This window comes from Nansenia antarctica (assembly GCF_963989245.1).
Source record: "Nansenia antarctica genome assembly, chromosome: 3".
In the NCBI taxonomy this organism is placed as follows: domain Eukaryota; kingdom Metazoa; phylum Chordata; class Actinopteri; order Argentiniformes; family Microstomatidae; genus Nansenia; species Nansenia antarctica.
The window spans coordinates 60,748,308-60,770,202 of NC_137688.1; the positions used below are offsets into that span (position 1 = coordinate 60,748,308).

General features: G+C 42.8%; 1 protein-coding gene across 1 annotated transcript; it reads left to right on the forward strand.

The window, feature by feature from the left end:
- Positions 1 to 909: 909 nt before the first annotated feature.
- On the forward strand, positions 910 to 21,221 carry LOC308154240 (inverted formin-2-like; the record flags this gene model as incomplete). The annotated part of the gene is made up of 23 exons (XM_080527408.1): positions 910 to 1,035; positions 1,299 to 1,560; positions 2,152 to 2,267; positions 2,528 to 2,687; positions 6,515 to 6,548; positions 6,680 to 6,821; positions 7,552 to 7,684; positions 8,831 to 8,913; positions 8,992 to 9,493; positions 9,970 to 10,109; positions 10,402 to 10,463; positions 11,376 to 11,478; positions 11,644 to 11,729; positions 12,185 to 12,285; positions 12,747 to 12,817; positions 13,002 to 13,109; positions 13,226 to 13,296; positions 13,439 to 13,562; positions 14,071 to 14,235; positions 16,940 to 17,042; positions 17,543 to 17,698; positions 18,042 to 18,311; positions 21,169 to 21,221. The coding sequence occupies 23 exons, from the start codon at positions 910 to 912 to the stop codon at positions 21,219 to 21,221; spliced, it is 3,171 nt and encodes a 1,056-aa protein (XP_080383534.1).
- Between the last annotated feature and the right edge of the window lie 674 nt (positions 21,222 to 21,895).

Below are 21,895 nucleotides of genomic sequence, written 5' to 3' on the forward strand. Positions count from 1 at the left end.
GAGACAAAGAGATAGTGACTGATATCTGAGCTTGCTGTCTGAGAAAGGGCACACTGGTTGGGTGCCCTCTGTTGGGGAAAAGTCCAGACGGCCCCCATTCAATTTATAGAACCGTTTACCAACGTTAAATGTTGTTAATCTCTCTTTTTTATGATTAAAATTGTTCCGGGACAAAGAGCCGGGAGTGGCTACAACTATAATTAGGCTTTCAGAACTATGCTACTGCCACCACAGGCTAATGTTAGCATTTAAGACAAAGCTTAATGACACTGTACCACATTGTTTTGGAACGATCAATGGTAATGTTAGCATATTGTGGGTGTTGCGAAGTAGTGAAATCCCTACTGGTAAATAGATTACTTCCAAAGTAAGAATAATAGTCTTCTCATGTAAGATTAGTAAATTATGATATTTTGGTGGACTATCCCTTTAAGGCTCAATGAATGCTACTGTTTTCCGTGCCGATCTCTGACAATCAGAGATCGTTAGGAATGTATATGTTATTTTTTAAGACGAGGAGGAGTTAGAGCACAGAGTCAGCCAAACTGTGGCGTCATCCATGGTGGGGATCAAACCGCCCCTCAAGGGTACCTGTTGGGGGAGGATTTTAATTTTGTCCCCCTAACCTCGAGGGTCAGGAAAGTTCCTCATCAGCCAGGTTTCAATGCTTGATAAAGGAGAACCTTCGACTTTAGAGTTCCATATATCCCTGCTTTTTGATGATTTTTGTTCCTCATAATGTCAGTAGATAGGCAACAGTTCCTGTTATATTTGAATGTCACTGTTGTGTGTCACAAAAAAACTAAATTGATATGAAATTAAGACAAATTATTTCACTTTGACAATTAAACTGTTCACCAAAGATGTTTTCTTTATCCCTATCTTCTAGTTTCCCCTAACCCCGTCACCATGGAGGCCAAGGGGAAGTGGGGGGCCCTTAAAAAGCACCTGACCAGCAACCCTCCAGACCCAGATGCCCACCTAGAGGCCAACCTGCAGAACGCAGACCCGGAACTATGCATCCGCCTCTTACAGGTACTCTACTACTACTCCAACCCTACCCTTTCACTCTACTCTTCCTTACTATCAGCATGCACACATTTTAGAGAATCTCAGCAATAAATGTGAATACTTAACAGTATACAGCACGCTTCACTGGAGACGAGATAAGTAAACGTCATTCTCACATAATAAACATAAACATCAGTTAAATAAAATAGAAAATGGCATAAACATGTAAAAACAGACCGACAAAACATACAAGATATATATATCTGAATCAAATGAATCCCTAACAGGTACCTACGGTTGTCAACTACTCTGGCCTCCGTAGGCGATTGGAGGGCATTGACCAAGAATGGATGGTTCAGTTCCTGGAGCTCAACGGGCTGGACCTGCTGATGGAGGCCCTGGAGAGGCTGTCTGGCCGCGGGTGTGCCCGCATCGCTGATGCCCTGCTGCAGCTCACCTGTGTGGCCTGTGTCAAGGCGGTGATGAATTCCTCAGCCGGGCTGCACTTCATCCTGGACAATGAGGGATATGTAAGGATCCTGTCACAAGGTGAGATCCTAGTGAGTTTGCAAGGGGACTAGGAAGTGGGTTGGCAGTGGGGCTAGTAAGGAGGCAAGTGAAGGGGTTTGTTAGTGGGATAGTAGTAAGGGGGTGAGGAAGTGGGTTGGCAGTGGGGCTAGTAAGGAGGCAAGTGAAGGGGTTTGTTAGTGGGATAGTAGTAAGGGGATGAGGAAGTGAAGGGGTTTGTTAGTGGGATAGTAGTAAGTCGGTGAGGAAGTGGACTCGCCACATGGCCAGGGAGCTAAGAGGGAAGCGAGAAAGGGGACTAGCAAGGTGGCTAAGACATTAGAAAACAGGCGGCAACATGGAGCGTAGACTAAAGTTGTGTTTTAGTGCATGAGGAAAAAGTGTTTGCAAGTAGTTGGGATGCCTGTTTATGGACTGATATTTAAGTGTATGGTTCCAATGACTCAATTGTTTAATGAGCTTAAACATAGTTAATGGACACTGGATGTATGTGTTAACTAAGTAGCTCTGAGTAGAACAACATAACATAACATCTGCCAAATAACCATGAAACTGAGTGGTAGTTTGTCTAATAAAGTGTGTGTGTGACATGGTTTTGTCTTTGATTGACAGCCCTGGACACATCCAACACCATGGTGAAGATGCAGGTGTTTGAGCTGCTGGCTGCCCTTAGCCTATTCAACCCCCAGGGTCACCACCTAGCTCTGGATGCCCTGGAGCACTACAAGGTAAGACTGCCTTTACACCCTGAACTTTGACCTCTCCTCAGCCTCATGGACTAAATGGCTAAGAGACCCCTCAGAGAGAATTCTCAGAATTCAGAGAGGATCCTCATATACAGTTAGGTCCGGAAATACAACTCAACTGTGTAATATCCTTGATGATTTAATTCATATATACATGTACATTTTTGTAATATGTGTGTTTTTGTTTTAAAATGGTCAAATAAACTATACAAAATACTATACAACTTTACTATCTTCACCAGAATGTAAAGTTGCAGCAGTACCGCTTCAGCGTCATCATGAACGAGCTGCACGCCACGGACAACGTTCCGTACTTGGTCACCCTGATGAGTGTGGTCAATGTGCTGATCTTCGGAGTGGAGGACTTCAGGAAGAGGGACAAGCTACGCAAGGAGTTCATTGGTATGACAATACTGCTGTGTCCTTATCCTCCACCCTTTTTCTAAAGACATTTACTGTAGATGGGGAATGGATTGGTAGAAATGCCTAGACCAATCCTGGGCTTTTAAATCCTTCTGTAAAATGTAGTAAGAAAAAGTTATAAGAGATATGAGATATTAAAAAACTAACCATATATTATAGAGATAAAGGCCAATGCACACGGCGTGCAATTTTTGTTGCACCACAACATTCGATTGCAATGCACACGGTGTGCGATGCGATTTTGTTGCACCGCAAAATTCCATTTTCAACTCACACCATTGAAGTCTATGAGAAAATCATAAAAAATCGCATCCCAATGCACACGGCGTGCGATGCAATTTTGTTGCACCCCAACATTCCATTCTCAATTGTTACTTTATTGTTACGTAGTCGGACCAGGCAGGCTGATTACAATAGGCTCTACCAATATTGCTTGCCTTGCTTCCACAATTACTACAAGATACAACTGGACATATTGTGATAAAATATGTGGGTCCCCTGATTTAGGGGTATTGGTAAAATGTCAGGAGAGGGAGCGCACAAAACACACAGCCAGAAAGGTGTATTATAAAAGCCACTTTATTATTATGGGCGATGATCAGCCGGACATAGATTCGGAGGACGGCATAGTTCAATAAGTTAGAGCTGGTTTCCCTAATTACCATTACAAACAGTGTACAAAAAAGGCACGCTCTATTGGAGCCACAGCACGCTCATAAAGCCACACATAGAAGCACGCTCATATCGAGCCACAGCATAACCATACGGGCCGACACGAGGCCATAGGACACCACACAACTCCACTACAAGGGGCGGTCAGCAAGACCGGGTGCTCACCACTACACGGCAGCGAATGTTCCTGCGTTCGCGCTACAATATTGTGCCTACATGCTCGATTGTTATTATTATGTAATATAGGCGTCTTGTATGTGAGATGGGCCGTGTAGCTATGTGGCATGACACAGGAATAAATCATGCATGCAGTAATTCGTAGATCTAGTAATGTGTATAGTGGCAGCTGTGGGCTAGGTGTAGTGGCTGGCTGATGGTGATGTTCATATATTATTGCCCTTGACTGTCAAACCGTTAAAATAGATGATTGCTCCATCCACAATTGAAGATGTCAGGTTGACTGGTTGACAAGTTATGAGCTTTTCGTCATCCATTTCATCCATTCAGGTTACCGGTAAATTACATACACGTACAGTAGAGTAAATATTAATTTTGGGTTGCCAGATGGACAGTGGACCGTGGATATACAACGTGTGTACAATTTGGCTGGTCATTCAGTCGTGCTAGATTAGAAATCTGGCAACCCCGTGCAGCCAAAAACGATATCGTAGATCTTTGAGTAAACTAATATAATATATATAGTATATATTATAAGTATAAATAACGTTACTTGCTCAAAGATTTACGATAGCCTTTTTGGCTGCACAGTACAAAATACAAATAACAACAATGATAATACTTTTTTAGTAATATTTTATTCACATGTAAAATATGCCATCATGTTAAATAACGTAATACCCTCCCTAAAGCACGTATTTCATCAAAAACAAAAACAACATATTCATAAGAATGCAGGTATGCAAAGTTATAGATAAATTCACTGAAAAAGCTTAATGTCAAGCCCTGACAACACTATATTTGTACTTTGAAATTGCATGTATGTTACACTAATGTTTTTCAAACTACTGTTACAATTCATTTGGTTCCGTTTGTATTAGAAACTGTTATTAAACAGTTTATAAGAGTACAGTAACGTAATAGACTAGTGTTTTGATGCTAGCTCCGAAATGTTAGCTAGCCAGCTAGCCACCTCTTTGTTTGTGAGCCAGGGCCAGCCAGGTAGAAACAAACAACTGTTACAATTAATTTGGTTCCGTTTGTATTGGAAGCTGTTATTAAACAGTTTATAACAGTACAGTACCCTAATCATGGGCGTCAGCAGCTTTTTGAATGTGGGGGGGACACTTATTTTTCGGGGGGTCTGGGGGTCCCCCCCCCCCCGACATTTTTTAAATAGTAGATTCAATTTCCTGCATTCTGGTGCGTTTTACACCCAAAATAATCTCCCTCTTTCTTTGTTTTTCCTTGGAGCTGGCATGGTCTGCAATTACTGACTACTATTATGTTTTGGTTTAACTCACAGAGGCCTGACACTGACACGTGGCACTTTTTAGGTACTTTATTAAATATGAAGATTCAAAAAGAATCAAAGAGTGAATTAGAAAAGAATGAGGTAATACTCAGAGCCTATTACAATCAAACTTAGCCCTCTTCAGTGCATTGCAGAACATACAACTATAACAAACAAACAAAATCAAAGAGTGAATTAGAGCTGTCTCCACTGCCCCTGCCTGCTGCCCCTGCCTCTGACTCACTCTCACTCTCAACCACCTATATCAGGAGAAATGGGGATGCATTGAGCACTTGTTCATATTGTTTTTCTCTAATAGAACATTTGACATAGAAATACAATCATCAATACAAAAAATACAATCATCAATACAAAAAATACAATCACAAGCATTTTAGAAATAGAAAAATAAATGGAACAGGTGTTTTCTTCTTATTTTTTAACCCTAGCTCAAGCAATCAGATGCAAAATTGATTCTTTGGGTGGGTGCAATGGCCAAATTAAATAGTGCAAATGCTCAGGGCAAGGAACACGGGCAGGAGATGCAATAATGACAGGACAGGTAAGCACTGTGAGGTGTTTGTCGCCATTCTGTGCTTTTGATGACATTTCGCCTGTGTCTGTTCTGCATTTAAACATGTCTAACCGCACTAGTAATGCCTAACAAAACTGCTAGTGCCATATAGCTGATCTAGCTCGTATTTGGTTGCTAGTAGGCTATGCTAATTATATTGCTAATACAGAGAATGTCTCATAAGGTGCTAACATTCTTATCAGAAAAGCTGGCTGTGTTTGACCTTGGGAGAACGCAATGTTGCTGTTTGGCCACTCACGGGAAAACTTGGATGACTTTGACTTACTTTTATCTTCTTAGAAAATGTTTTCCTTATATCCATCTTGGTGGATGATCTAAATATCGTCTTGCCTCAGTCTGAATGTTTTGAATCTGCGTGCGTGTCGGATGCTGCTGCTGCCGTGTTAAAAACAGAAGTAAAACGCGGAGTGGACTTCTGGATATGGGCAATCCCCTACTCATAAAGTGGAACGGATTTGATTGTGAAGCAATGAAAATAACGCTGACCAGTCATGCAACATATTTTTGATGGCAAATGTGGGGGGGTCCAAACGACCTTGTTTCAAAGGTGGGGGGGACACGTCCCCCCCAAATATATGGTGGTGACGCCCATGACCCTAATAGACTAGTGTTTTGGTGCTAGCTCCGAAATGTCTCCGCTCCGCCTCCAATCTCTCCCAGATCCACGTCAAACTCCTGTCTGTTCAACCTGAAGTAAGTTGTCTGGAGCGGTCCTCCTGTACACGACAGCCTCAACTGTTGACCAAGTTGAACTCTCCTTTCATTGTGAGACTGCAGAATTTCTTTCAGAAAAAAAGGAGACAGTCAAAAATGTATGCTCCAGTCTCTCTCCCCGTTATGAGTGACTCAATTAATTTAGATAGACCAGTTGAAGTTTTCCCAATTGTCCCATTGTGATGCAATAATCCGTCGCACCACAAACTTTTAAAAATTTTGCAACATTTGACAGTGCGACAAAAGTGCGACAAAAACGCTGTGTGCATTGGCCATAGCGGTATTGAGATAATATAGAGATATTGAGATATTGAAAGTACTGGGATTCATCTTAATTATGTATTTTCCTTGTAGGGTTACAGTTATTGGATATACTGCCAACGCTGAGGTAGGTGTGCGATGCATTAAATGCTAATCAAATTTTGGTGGAACAACAGTCACAGTCACTTTCTGTAAGATTTCCCAAACATCAATACCTATGTTGTGTTATGTGCATGTGCATGTGTGTTTATGTAACAGGGAGACTGAGGACCTGGACCTGAACATCCAGTGTGAGGCCTTTGAGGATTCCATGGCCGAGGATGAGGAGGAGATGGAGAGGGTGTACGGAGGCATCGACATGAGCAGTCACCAGGAGGTCTTCACCTCCCTCCTCACCAAAGTAAGCACTGGGGTAGAACTGATAGACCAGTTGATGTGCAACAGTTCAAATTGATTGAAGAAGTGTAATTCTTTTCAATATATTTATCTATATGCAACTTTCTGCAGCCTTGTACAATCTCTGTAACTCTTAGAATTCATCTCTTAGGATTAAAGGAGTACTTTACAAAACTATAATCATTAAATCACTTTTCCAGGCGGTCAATATAAGCTTGTCATTAGGATATCTAACTACCCACTTCCTCCACCTCTTCCTTTGTCTTGTCCTCTGCCTCCCTTAGTCTGGGTAATATGTGAAAAAAATCATTACATTTTTTCATAAAAGCATGAAACTTGGTACACTTGTACAGTTTGGGGTCCTGAACATTTTCAGACGTGGAGCCCTCGCAAAAAAATATCCTTTCCTCCATAGCCGAATTTAGTATTTTGCTTCCAAACATGATAACACCGAACAGATGATGTCTACCACTATGTTTTGAAGGTCAAGGATTATAATGGTACCATATACAACATCATAAAGTGTTCTGGTGAATAGTTAATGGTGAAATCAGTGACGTTCTGAGAATGATTTAAAATGAAATCGCAATATCTGAGAATATGCATATTACATTTTCAAGTTTTACAAGTGTACCAAGTTTCGTGCTTTTATGAAAAAGTGAACGATTACCCTAAAATGTTGCACATATTAACCTCACTAGTAAGGCGGAATACCTCCCTCTGTCCCTTATCAGGTGAGCAGCTCCCCAGCCTCTGTCCAGCTGCTGTCCATCCTGCAGGCTCTGCTGCTGGTGGCTCCAGGACGGGGAGACGTGTGGCTGACCCTGGAGGCCCTGGCTGACCGTGCCACTCTGCTGGCCCACGACTGTGAGTCTCCACCAGGGATTACTTTTCTCTCAGGGATATTACCATTACGTATTATTTCTCGTTATCAATGATGGACTGTGGGTGGGAAACACCTGTGGGTATATCAAGCTGTGTAGGAGCTGATGGAGATTCGCGTTTTGGCTCCCTATTCTCTACGTTTTTGTTACTGTTTATATATTATTATAATTTTTTTGTTGTAATGCTGTTATTCATGTCTAATCTGAACCAGCTCACCCGATCACTTCAATCGGTAATGTGTATTGTCTATGTTCATGTCTAGAAAATCAATAAAAAGAATTAAGAAAGAAAGAAAGAGTCTCCACCAGGGGGAAGAATTTGATTTTATTAGGATCCCCATTAGCTGATGCAAAAACATCAGCTACTCTTCTTGCGGTCCACACAAAACCTTATACAAAAAAGAAGAAACCATCAACACACAAAAGAACAAATAACAAAAATAAAACATTTGTTATATTTTAATATAAAATATAAAAAATATTATATGTTTAATAATAAAATAATGAGTCAGCAATGCGCATTAAGATCTAATGTGAACGAACATTAGGTGTTGCTTCACTTGTTTTTTCAAACTAGCTTTATTCTGGGTTTTATAGATATGACCTGGAAGAGAGTTCCATACAACTGTAGCTTTATACAGCACTGCACATTGTTTCGAATTTGTTTTGGAATTGTGTAGTTACCACTGGTGGCATGTCTGGTGGGGTATGTGTGTGCATCAGAGCTATTACAAACAGTCTGGGGGTTTCAGTACATTCATATTTTTTTTACAAACAAAAGAAGTGATGATTTTTAAAGGAAAAGGGCTGGCCCAGGAGAGGTCTAGGATTCAGATATTGAGATCTCACTCCAGGAGAGATCTGTGTTTCAGTGATTGGTTCATTGATGGCACCTGGTAAATCACACACACACACACACACACACACACACACACACACACACACACACACACACACACACACACACACACACACACATCACAATAAGATTGCAAAGTTAATCTCTTACAAGGTGTTAGTGTTAGAGATGGAAATTCAGCCCTAATAAGGTCAATTGATTGACTTTTAGTGTGTGTGTGTGTGTGTGTGTGTGTGTGTGTGTGTGTGTCTTTGCGTGTGTGTCCTGCAGCACAAATGGACTCCGCTGAACGTTTGATGGAGCGCCTGCTCTCTTCCAAGAGACAACAGATCTCAGCCAGTCCCAAGACCAAGACCACCAACAGGGCAATCCAGACAGACTTGCTCGGCAGCACAACCAACCAATCAGACATGGCTTCCGTAACTCCCCCTCCTCCCCCTCCACTTCCTGCTGCTACCCCAAACCCTCCTCCTCCCCCACCCCCACCCCTGCCAGGCACCACTTATGGTGCACCACTTCTGGCACACCTTTGGTGCGCCACCCCTGGTGCACCCCCACCACCTCCTCCTTTACCTGGGATGCCACCTCCTCCTCCACCACCACCTCTACCAGGGATGGGGCAGGGAGGTCCACCTCCTCCCCCTCCCCTGCCTGGTATGGGCCCCCCACCTCCCCCTCCCCTGCCTGGTATGGGCCCCCCACCTCCCCCTCCCCTGCCTGGTATGGGCCCCCCACCTCCCCCTCCCCTGCCTGGTATGGGCCCCCCTCCCCCACCACCCCCTCCCCCAGGTATTGGAGGAGGTATTATTGTGCCCCAGAACGTGCAGTTCTTGGGGGCATCCTACAACGCTCCTCTCCCCAAGGCCAGCCGCTGTCCCACACTGCGCATGAAGAAGCTCAACTGGCAGAAGCTGCCCTCCAGAGTGGTGTCTGGTAATAGGAGCCATCCGCCTTTGAATTCATTCTGCAAATACTTAATAATACATTTTAGAACCCTCAATGTTGATTCAGTGATGGAAGCATTTTAGGGAATGCAGTTGCAGTATGAGTTGGGACAGTTTAAGCTTTGATTTCTGAGTTTAAGCTTTGATTTCTCCTAGTTTATATAAATTGAAAATGTGCGTGTTTGTGATGTTTTTTTAAAAACTGAAGGATATTTAGAATATTTCTCCTGTTATGTGTATTTGTGTTTGCAGTGTATTTACTACTTTTTTCCTGGTCCCCATCTCCCCCCTTTTACAAATCTCTCTCTCTCTCTCTCTCTCTCACACACTCACGCACTCACACACCCACCCACCCACACACACACACACACACACACACACACACACACACACACACACACACACACACACACACACACACATACACACACACACACACACACACACACACACACACACACACAGAAAGCCAATCCATGTGGTCGTCAGTGCAGTCTGATTCCCTGGAACCTGACTACTCCAGCATTGAGGAGCTCTTCTGTCTGCCAGTGACTGACTCAAAGGCCAAAAGTACCAACACTACGGTCAAACGAGAGCCCAAAGAGGTGAATAGTCATCCTGTGTTACGCCAACTTACTAGTTTTTAGTTTTAAGCAAAATTAATTGATCTATGTGGTTTAAAGTGGTATTTTTCTCACCTAGCTGAGAGTTTGTCATTTTTTTGGCAAGAAGAAATTGGGCTCTACAACTCACATTTAACAGAATGAATGACATTAAATTAATTCATAGATTCACCCGATCCACCACTATTGTGTAACACCCACTAGGGTTTTTATCATCTCTTAAATATCCAGAAAGTGATAATCTTGGTCATCCCTTGTCTTTTCCTCTCCACAGATATCCTTCATTGATGCCAAGAAAAATCTAAATTTGAACATATTCTTGAAGCAGTTCAGATGGTGAGTTTTGGTTTGTGTTTTTCCAACTCCAGGCCGAAGGGTATATCTTGGTCTAAAGTAGCTTTGTATCCTTGTACCCTTTCCTGGATCTGCACTGAGTTGAAACTGAACTGGACATCTGAAAGCATATTCTTTGAAGGTATCCACATTGCATTCTACCATCCCTCAAATGGCTTTACTTGATGACTCACCTCCTTCTCAAGACATTGGGTGTGAAGGTCAGAGGAGAGGATGCTAGGATAGAAGACGTGAGGAGTCAAGGGGAAGAGATATGAAGTTGCATTTTCAGCACAGTAAACAGGAGACTGTCAAAGAAGCCACTTTAGACTACTGAGATGCACCTTGTTATAATCAAAATCAGAATCGGTTCTTTTGATTGACTGCTCCAAGGAAGAGGAGAGATGTTTTCTGTTGCACAAGTGGACGTTTATTGAAGATTACACGTAGAGTACAAAGCAGTGCTGCAGCAGCTGGACCCAACCCTGAGGCGATCTCAGAGGAAAGGTCTCTCCAAGTGTTCAAATCATTACATATATATTTTCATGAAACTCAGAGTCCTTCCCCTTTTGGCCACTATGATGTAAGAGCTGAAGATTAGAATGTTCTAAAACTATGAATTGAGTGTTGTCTTGTGTTAGACGTGAGAGTTTCTTATCGTTCTTACAACACCTAGATTCATGGCCATCAGATCCCAGTTCCCAGACAGTAACTTACAATGGGTCGTATGTGTTCTTAGGATACAATACTGATAATGTGCATATTAAAACAGGAAAACTGATAAGATATGTAACATCATGACTAAGCAGCTGGTGCTAGAGAATAGGACCTTTGAAAAATATATATCCTAACAACCTCAAGATATCAGTGTCAAACTAAGAAATTCATTGCCTACTTCTCCTGTTTCCCTCCCAGCTCACATAAAGACTTTGTAGCTATGATCCAAAATGGGGACCGTTCCAAGTTTGACGTCGAGGTGCTGAAACAGATGCAGAAGTTACTGCCGGAGAAACATGAGGTGTGGATCACACAGCAACCCCTGCCAGGTTCAATTGGTTTAGCCCAAGTGGCCACACTATTTTTTAAATGTGTATTTCTAGTAATCATTTGCATGTAAGCTTGGGATAGAATTGCCATTCCAGTGTTTACTGCTAAACTCTTAAACTACTTTTCCACCTCTCAGATTGAGAACCTCAAGTCATACCAAGGGGAGATAGAGAAGCTGGCCGGTGTGGATCGGTTCTACCTCGAGCTCCTATCAGTTTCATGGTATACTGTGATGCTCCATTTTTTGTGGGCCAGTCCCACTCTTTATATTTTATATTAGATAGAGAGAGTGAAGAAAGACAGGAAAGTAAGGAGGTATGTCAACAGGGCATGGGCCAGATTCAAACCCATGCTGACCCATGCTGAAGGCCATGGTGCTAGACCACTGGAACACCGACTTGCCAAACATGTTTAACATGAAATCTTTGGAGTGGTTAAAATGAGTTCTAATGACTTCAACCTAATTGTATGTAAACTTCTGACTTCAACTGTAGCCACTGATTAATGAGCTTAGTTTAACTTTCTTACCACATCATCTGCACCTTTAATCACAATCAAGGAATTAGATTTCTTGTATTATTTTTTATTATTATTACGAAAAAACATCACTGCTGGCTAAATTAACCCACCTGCAACTGTATTGTGCATATTTACCCTGGTTGTGTGTTTTACCTTAGCTACACCATGAGGATCGAGTGCATGCTTCTCTGTGAGGAGACCGCTTCTGTGTTAAAGATGCTGCAACCCAAAGCTGAGCTGGTGGACGCAGCCTGTGAGAGTAAGTTCTGATTACCTGCCCATTAAGAAAGAAGAGGCCCGCACACAGTAAATACAGTAGGGGAAATACAGCACATCAACACTTTTTAAATTCACCATATTATATTATTTCCATTGCAGCTATTCACATGAAATTTAGTCCAGACATTCGTATAAACGCAATAAAACTACTCAGGTAAACCAATTGTAAGAAGTCTGTTGTCTGTTGAAGTTGAAACATTGTTTGTGGTGCAGATGGGAGCATATGTTTACCAAGTGAGAGTGTTCTTTCTGTGTCTGGATTCTTTTTGAACAAATACCTGTTCACCAATTTTTTTTAGGATTTGCATATAATCTTTCTATGCTCATGTTATTAGCTGCCAAGTGCCCACCCCCATCCTCCCTAATTACAGAGTACATACTGTACACAGTAATGTTTTCGCTAGCTCTGTGAATATGATGATAGGATATTTCCATCTTCAGGTTTGACGGAGAGCACTCGCCTTCCAAGTTTCTGCAAGCTCATACTTGACATTGGAAACTTCCTCAACTATGTAAGGGCCTGACAACACTCTGCACGCACATGCGCGCACGCACACACACACACACACACACACACACACACACACACACACACACACACACACACAAATACAAACACTACCACAAACTGTATGAATTCATGTTTTCACAACTTGGAAAGAGATTTAAGCACTGAATTCGTTATTTTGCCCATAGGGGAGTCACACAGGCAATGCAGATGGCTTCAAGATCAGCACCTTGCTGAAGCTCACAGAAACCAAAGCCAACAAGTCCCGTATCACATTGCTCCATCACATCCTGGAGGTAATTAGGTTATTTCTTTCTTACTTTCCGTACTGTACATGATTGTTTACCAAAAAAAGAATGTGATAATAAGGGTTTGGGTCAATTCTGCTTCAATTTGTTTTACTCTTTTCTAGGAGGCGGAGAAAACCCATGCTGACTTGCTGAACCTTCCGGATGATCTAGAGATCTGTGAAAAGGCTGCTGGGTAATGGGGGGAGGGGGAGGAATCCGTTACTTTAAGCAGTTCATTAACATTGCTTTCTAGAATACTGTGTGCTTATTACTGTGTCACATTATTGATAAGGTCAACTGAAATGAGGAAAGGTTCCTTGTGTTATTTTCCGCAGAATAAATGTGGATTCTATTCAGGCGGAGTCGAGCTCACTGGTCAAACGGTTGAAGGGTTCTGAGAAAAAAGTGTCCTCTTCTTCTCAGGAGGATATCAAGCAGCAGTATCTCACTGCTATGAAGGTTGGGAGCTCCTTTTTGTAGTTATTTAATTATATCTATCTATCTCCCTCTCTCTCTCAAGCTCTGGTAGATATTACATACTCCATACACACTCTGGCCCAATCCCAATACACCCCCTACAATTTAGCCTACCCCTCCATTTTGCACATTCACTTAAGGCTGATTTGTGCATAACAGTCCTGCATTTTGACATGTTTCCATGTCACATTTCCCCCCTTTGATGGCATATGACGCCTGAAATGTAACTACTGATGAAGTATCAGGGTGTTGAAGTGTTGTCCCATTTCATTGGGGAAGATTTAAACCACTACCCTTTTTTGTATGTATTGTGGCAAAACTAAGACAATATTTTTGTGTGTCTAAGACCTCATGAGAATCATTCTGGCTGCTAGAACTCTCCTCGCCACCAGATGACTTTGTGGTTGTTTCAAACCAGCTCTACTTTAATCGTCAGAGATCATTGGATTGCTAGATCATAAATAAACATCCCAGTGAAATGGCTTTGTAGGGGAACCTGGAGGCCTGTGAGGAGCTGCAGGAGCTCTTTGCCTCCATCGAAAAGAAGAAGGAAGAGCTAGCAGAGTATCTGTGTGAGGACACGTCCCGCCTCTCACTAGAGGAGCTGTTCAACACCATCAAGAAGTTCAGAGGACTCTTCCTTAAAGCAATCAAGGTGAGAGATGCGACTAACTCAACAATATGAATGAATGGACTTTATTGTCATTGCTACAGTACAGGTACCAAACAACGAAATTAAGGAGGGGTGGCTCCCCTGGTGTTAGGAAAGGAAAAAAAAAAAAAAAAACTTTTATAACAAATCACAAGAAGGGAAGGAGCTGGTTTACATAAATAAAGGCTATGTACACTATCCACTGTACTATACTGTACAGATAGACGACTAGGGTTGTCATATTGCACAATAGTATTATTTCACATTTATTTAAAGTGTCACAGTTTACAGGCTTGAAATGTACATGTTTGTGCCCCAGCACTACACCTGATTTTTTCAGTCCAGCAGCTGCCATCAATCCGTCCAGACTGTCCAGGGCCCAGAACTTAGGTCTTTGCTGTGTTCAGGGCCTGGACAGCCCTGTGGTAGAAGCTGTTCTTCAGTCTGTTTGTCCTTGCGGCCAGGGTCCTGAACCGCCTTTTCGAGGGCAGCCTGGTAAAGTGTTCGTACCCAGGGTGGGTCGGGTCCCTGGAGATCTTGGAGGCCTTCCTGAGACAGCGTGTGTTGTACAGCTCTTCCAGAGAGGGGAGGGGGGCGCCGGTGATCTTCTGTGCTGTTCTCACGACTCTCTGTAGCGCATTTCTCTCCGCTGTTGTGCAGCTGGAGAACCAGTTGCAGATGCCGTAGGTGAGGATGCTCTCCACTGCGCCGCGGTAGAAGGTCACCAGTATCTCCTGCTTGCTGTGTTCCTTCCTGAGGACTCTCAGGGTGTATAGCCGCTGTTGTGCCCTCTTGATGGTGCCTTTTGTGTTGTCCTTCCAGGTCAGGTCATCCCGCATGTGCATCCCCAGGAATCGGAGGGTTGAGACTCTCTCCACGCTCTCTCCGTCGATGAGCAGGGGCTGGATCTCTGACTTTTTCCTCCTGAAGTCTACGATGATTTCCTGGGTCTTTGACTTGTTCAGCAGCAGGTTGTTAACATTGCACAGCTTGCTCAGTTGCTCTACCTCATCCCTGTACGCCGCCTCGTCCCCCCCCGAGATGCATCCCACCACGGTGGTGTCGTCTGCAAACTTTACGATGGAGTTGCTGGGGTGGACGGGGGTGAAGTCGTAGGTGTAGAGGTTGTAGAGGATGGGGCTTAGCACGCAGCCCTGGGGGGACCCAGTGCTGAGTCTGAGGGCTGTGGAGGTGTGGGGGCCCACCCGCACCCTCTGGGGGCGGTCGGTCAGGAAGTCCTTGATCCACGCACATATAGAGTGTGATAGACCCAGGTCTAGTAGTTTGGTCACTAGCCTGTCTGGAAGGATGGTGTTGAAGGCGGAGCTGAAGTCCACGAAGAGCAGTCTCGCGTAGCTGTTTCCCCTCTCCAGGTGGGATAGAGTGGCGTGGAGAGTCGTCGCGATGGCGTCCTCTGTGGACCTGTGGGCTCTGTAGGCGAACTGGTATGGATCCAGGTTGGGCGGGAGGCGTGTGAGTATGTGCGCCCGGACTAGTTTCTCGAAGCACTTCATGATGATTGGTGTGAGTGCCACCGGGCGGTAGTCGTTTAGGCAATATCAGGTTTCCACAGCGATGCCAGTGCGTGCCAATGACAGCCAGAGCTCAAAGCCCGGTGCTTCAAGTCAGAACAAGCCTATTTACATTTCCACAGCTGGGCTTTCTAATCCCGTCTGTAGTATGATCTCCAGTTTGTTTACATTCTGCAATTCATACCCATCTTCCGTCGGAGACTGAAGACCCATCTCTTCAGGTTACACCTTCACTCAGTGATGCTCCTCCTGAGACATCTACTACCCCCCAGCACTGCGTCTCCTGAGACATCTACTACCCCCCAGCACTGCGTCTCCTGAGACACCCGCTTTTCTCCTTTACTGTGTCCCCTACGACTTTTACTGCCCCCCTTGTACTGTTTCTCTGTCTCTCCAGTGTCCAAAAAAATAAATACGTTTTTCCTTCTATCACGGAGACTGCCAATGGCCCCGGGCCTGAGCTAGATTACTCTTCCTGCTACGAATGGTGGATTGATGATTCACTTGCTTAGTCAAATGTATTGATTGTAAGTCGCTTTGAAATAAGGCGTCTGCTAAATGCCAAAAATGTAAATGTGAATCTATAAAGAAGACACTTGCAACTTTTAAGCAGCTTGTGACAATTTTATCTTGTACGGCTATTCAAATTCACAATTGTATTGTGTAGTTACACAATCGACACAGCGAGCTCCTTTCACGTGTGGTGTGTTTGTGTGTCTGGGACAGTTGAGAGAGCAGAGCAAGACTGATTTCAGTTGTAACAGATGGGCCTATACAGTTCCAATCATTCACTCCTGCCTGATGACACTTTGCTCCTATTGTATAAACGAAATCACCCACCTCCCATGCTCTTCTAAAACTAGTTTTTCCCCTTAAGAATCCCTACTAAAATACAGTACCTACTGTTATCAAGTTCCTTTGGAAGTGTAGCGTACACCATTAACATTTCATACTACAAAGGAAACCTCTTTAACATTTCGTATGTCGTAGCGTAATTATCCCCCAAAATCTAGCAGTTAGCGGTTTGAAAAAAACGCATTCCAGAATTAGTTTTAGTGATAAAATGTATGAATGCTGAACTGAGGCACAATGATATGGTTTCACATGTTCATTATGGAAACCTGTTGCACCTTGTTTCTCCTCTCCTCTTTTCTATCCTCCCTTTTTCACCCCAGGACAACCAGACCTGGAGAGAGCAGGCCATCAAGGCAGAGAAGAGGAAGAAACAGCAAGAGGAGGATGACGCCAAGAGACCGAGGGGGGAGAACGGAAAAATAAGTGCGTGTAACCATGCCAAATACTTAATGACTCTCATCCGCCCATGTCATCATAGTCTGCTTCCCATTAGTCTGTATTCTATTACTAGGGCCTGGAGCTTTTCCTGGTCAAGTAAATGATATGGTCGGGAATAACCCTACCCGTTACCAACATCAGACAGACGAGGCCTTGCTTCTGAAAGGAATTCTACCTTGCTCTGTCTCAATAGTGAAGTGGTGTTCCTCCTCCCCTTTGGTCTACCCTGATTGATAAGACCTTTATAGACCTGTATATTTAATTTAATAATGAAGTAAAGGTTATGAGGGAAGGATGACACTGTAAATGCACACTGTAAAGGTACAACACTTTGAAGTGCATTGCACTTTCGTTTGACTAACTCCTGATTTCTGCATAATTGTGGTTCACTCATTAGAAGTCCGAAAACCTATTGCATATAATATCAGTATATGTATCAGGAGTTAACTACATTAAAATGTACCCTCTGTCTCTCACCCCTCAAGTTCGTAAAGCCCCCCCAGTCCAGGAGGAGGGCTGCATCATAGACCACCTGTTGGCTGACATCAAGAAGGGCTATGCACTGAGGAAGACCACCAGGGCCCAGGCAGACAGGGGCAGCCTGCCCTCTAATGACAAGAAAAGGGATAGCACCCAGCCTGGTGAGCCCCTTTTTAATTTTAATAAATTTTAATTTTGCCATTTAGCAGACGCTTTTAATCCAAAGCGACTTACAATTACGAATTACAGGGACATTCCCCCTGGAGTAACTGAGGGCTAAGTGCCTTACTCAAGGGCACACTAGTGGTGGTGGTGTTTCAGGCGGGATTTGAACTCACAACCTTCCGATCACAAGTCCAACTCACTATCCACTAGACCACCACTACCCCACTTTTTAGTTCAGTAGAATCTCTTTCTGAGAGTGTATATTTTCTACATATAGAACATATAGGCCCCATATATAACAACATCTGTAGTTCATTGTTTCCCTCTCCTCTACCCTAGAACATGCCAAGCTTGAGCGATCATCAGCTGTAGATACCCAAGATGGCATAGAAGTGGACAAGGTGGCATCAACCATTCAGCAAGGATCGCAGGACAGACTGCCACACACGGGGGAGTCCACATCAGGCCTTCCAACAGGACTCAAACTGGATTCATCAGAGACCATCGCCCCCCTCAATCCTGGATTGGATCCCCTGCTCAAGGAGGGATCTTCAGAGAGAGATGAGGGCATGGCTACTGAATCCGGGGTTGAGGTTAAGGATGTGAACCGTAACGATCTATCCTCTACTGGGGATGCTACTAGGGAAGGAAACACAGAAACAAAGGTGATGGATCAGAGAGGGGCTGATGGAACGGTGGTGGATGGGTGTCCAGTGTCAGCACCTACCTTGGCCACAGTTGACGGAGACACAAAGTCCAAAGAAAAGACGCAGCAAAGGAGTAAGACAAAGAAAAGTAGTGAAGGTAATGTTTTCCGAACAAATTCAATTTTCCAAGACCATGGGAGAATTCCCTATTCAGATTTCCTTGTTTCTAGGGCTGTAAAAATCATAAAAGGGCAATTATTATGCGTGTATGTGTTAACAGTGATCCAACTATTTATTTTGTCCCTGTGAGCTGTTATGAGTTCGGTGTGCTGATACCTTCGAAATTCAAATAGTTTTTCAGCAGCTGAATTTGTGTTGATGGCACTCAAATTTACACTAATTCAAATAGTTTTTGTGAAGTTCCTTATTTCTGATTGATTAACCTCGTAGGAACTTGCAAATGTGCGGGTTAACAATACTTTGAACTACAAATCTAGAGACTAGGAACAGCTACTCTCACATTTCTCACATTTCAACATGTGAAAAACAAGTAGCCAGAGGTACTGAAAAGGTGCAGCAAACAACAGTTTTCCTCAAGGTAATTATCCAAATCAAGCAGTTTGTTTTTTCTCTTTAACTCCCTAAAAACAGACACGAGGGACAGAAAAGACCACTCTAAACCTAAAAAGGAGTGTGTGTTACAGTGAGGTAGGTCGTCCACTTTTTAGCCAACCAGCTGACTCCTGAATCATGCACTAATTCATCTGCATAGATCTAACCAGGTCCTTACAGTATACTGCAGTGTGTACTAGATTCCTGTCAACTATATTTCCTGTCAGTATTGCAAATCCTTCCTTCCCAAACACTTTCCAAAAAAGCTGTTCTGTTGCTGAAACTGTTCCTGCTTCAGCTCTCCACAATGTCTTATGTGGCCGGTACTGTATGTTTGTGTTGCCGCCAGTCTGGCTTTGTGTTGGTGCTTTAGGGGTGCTTTCCTTTTTTCTTTTCTTTTTTTGGTGGTTATGTATTGTCTGTCAGCTTGCCGTGGTGACTGAGATTCGTAGGTTTGCCATCATTGGATCCCCCAGAACAGCGACCTGACCTTATGGAGGGAGATGTGATACTCCTTACGACTGGAAAAACACATGCCTACCCAATGAACACCATGGGACCTCTGCCGAACTCTGCCTGTGCTCCCTACCAACAACCATTACATGGACTGACTCGGCTACAGAGAGAGTTGGCCTTTTGCTAGTCAAATTAAAGGGGCTCTTGCATCCCATGTGACTGTCTATTAATTAGGGGACACATACACACACAGAGTGCATATTGATGTACTAAATCACTGATCTACACAGGTAGTGGTTTTGTGGGTCATTTCTGGTCTCTTGGTCTGATTAATGTTTAATGAAATGTTTTTTTGTAGGTTATTTAAGTGGGCAAAATGTTCAATTAATGAGAATAACATTGAGAAGTGTATTGATAGAGAGAGTTTGTTGCCAGTGTACTGTAAATCTGTATGACTCCTTAGTATGTTGAAGTCCTACAGTATCTTTCCCCTAACATCACTGTTCTTTATTTTGTACACAGCTTCACTAAAACAAATCACAGCAACGAGCTTCACCTACCTACCGTTGCGATCAAAATTATTCAACCTCCATTGCACATTAGGTTTATTGGCAAAATATAAACATTTTCTGCTGTTTACAATAAATAAATTACACAAGAACTGTTTAAGAAGTTCAATGAAACTAATATTACAAGGGTTTTTATCCAAATATAACACAAAATACTACTTTTAATGACTACTGCAGTCTCAAAATGATTCAACCCCTTCATGACAAGCATCTTCAGTACTTAGTAGAGCACCCTTTTGCTGTTATGATCTGCTGCAAACGTGAAGCATAGCCAGACACCAGCTTCAGAACCAGCATTCCTGAGGAATCTTAGCCCATTCCTCATGGGCAATAGCCTCCAGTTCAGTAATATTCTTGGGTTTGCATTTTGCAACTGCCTTCATCAAATCCCAATAGAGATTTTCTATGGGGTTCAAGTCAGGCGCCTGTGACGGCCACTCTAGACTCTTCCATTTCTTCTTCTGAAACGTCTTGGTGGACTTGGTGGACTCTTGGTGGATCCAATAGGATCATTGTCCTATTGGAAGGTCCAATGACGCCCAAGCTTCAGCATCCTCACTTACTTGACTGAATCCATCGTGCCCTCCACATGCTGCAGGTTTACAGTGACAGAGGCAGCAAAGCAGGCCCAGAGCATCACTGAGCCACCGCCATAATTCACTGTGTAGGCAGGGTGTTCTTTTCAGCATATGCTTCATTCTTCTTCCTCCAGACATAACGCTGATCCATAGGCCCAAAAAGCCGACTTTTCTTTTGTTTTTGGGTCAGTAGTGGTGTACGTCTTGGAGTCCGGGCATGGAGCCCTTCAGTGTATAGTATGTGCCTTACTGTGCAAACTGAAACCTCAGTGCCTGCTGCGAATAATTTTGAGACTCCAGTAGTGATTAAAAGTAGCATTTCGTGTTGGATTTGGATAAAAAACCATGGTAATATTAATACTTTGTTATTTGCAAACAGCTGAAAGAATTTACATTTTGCCAATAAGCCATGCAATGGGGGTTGAATAATTTAGATTTGCAACTGTATGTGTCCTTGCATTTAGTCTTGGGGGGGTGCTTCCTACAAATTTCACAAATGTCACCTTGTGTATTATGGGTGGTAAATATAATGGTATAGCTGAGGTGTTGTGTGGGAAACTGTACTGTTTCTTATTCTGTCTTGTCTTCTGTGTTTATTTCATAGGTGGACGCAGGAAGGACAAGACCAAAGGCAAAAAGAAACAAACTTCGGCCTAAGCTCTGTACCCCAACACAGCCAGAAAACAATCTTGTGATAATTGTGATAATGCCATGATACATAAAAAGATGGACCTTCACTTTATTGGACACAATGTTAAACTTTTCTTTTAACTTTTAGGATATCTTGATTGGATGGGGACAGATGTAAATAATATTTCCTTAGAAAAAAGTTATGATGCTAATGTTTACTTGTTTGTTTACTTGTTTGTTTGTGAACATGTTGCAAAAAGGTTGTTTTTTTTCAGACAAATTGTCTAATGAATAGCCTATTCATGTGACCAATTAACCATGAACAAGGTTCTGGAGACACAGTGTAATATTTTCTTGTATAGTCCCTTTTAAAACAGTATTGATTATTGTTTCTTATATTTACATTCATACCAAGCACAATGTGTAATATTGGATATAGAATGATAATCAAGTGATGGAAAGGAAGTTGTGTAATCATGGAAATGAAATAAAATGGCATGCTACATTCTATACATCTGCTGCACACTATACATCCTCACCTTTGCAGAGAGAGAGAGAGAACATCATTTTAGAATCTTTACTTTATGGGTAGACTTAATCTTAAAGTTAATCATGGTTGTAACTGTTTTGTTAATTGTTTATTTTTTAATATGTTATTATAGTATTCACATTTCTGTCTCTAAAATGAACACAGCTCTTTA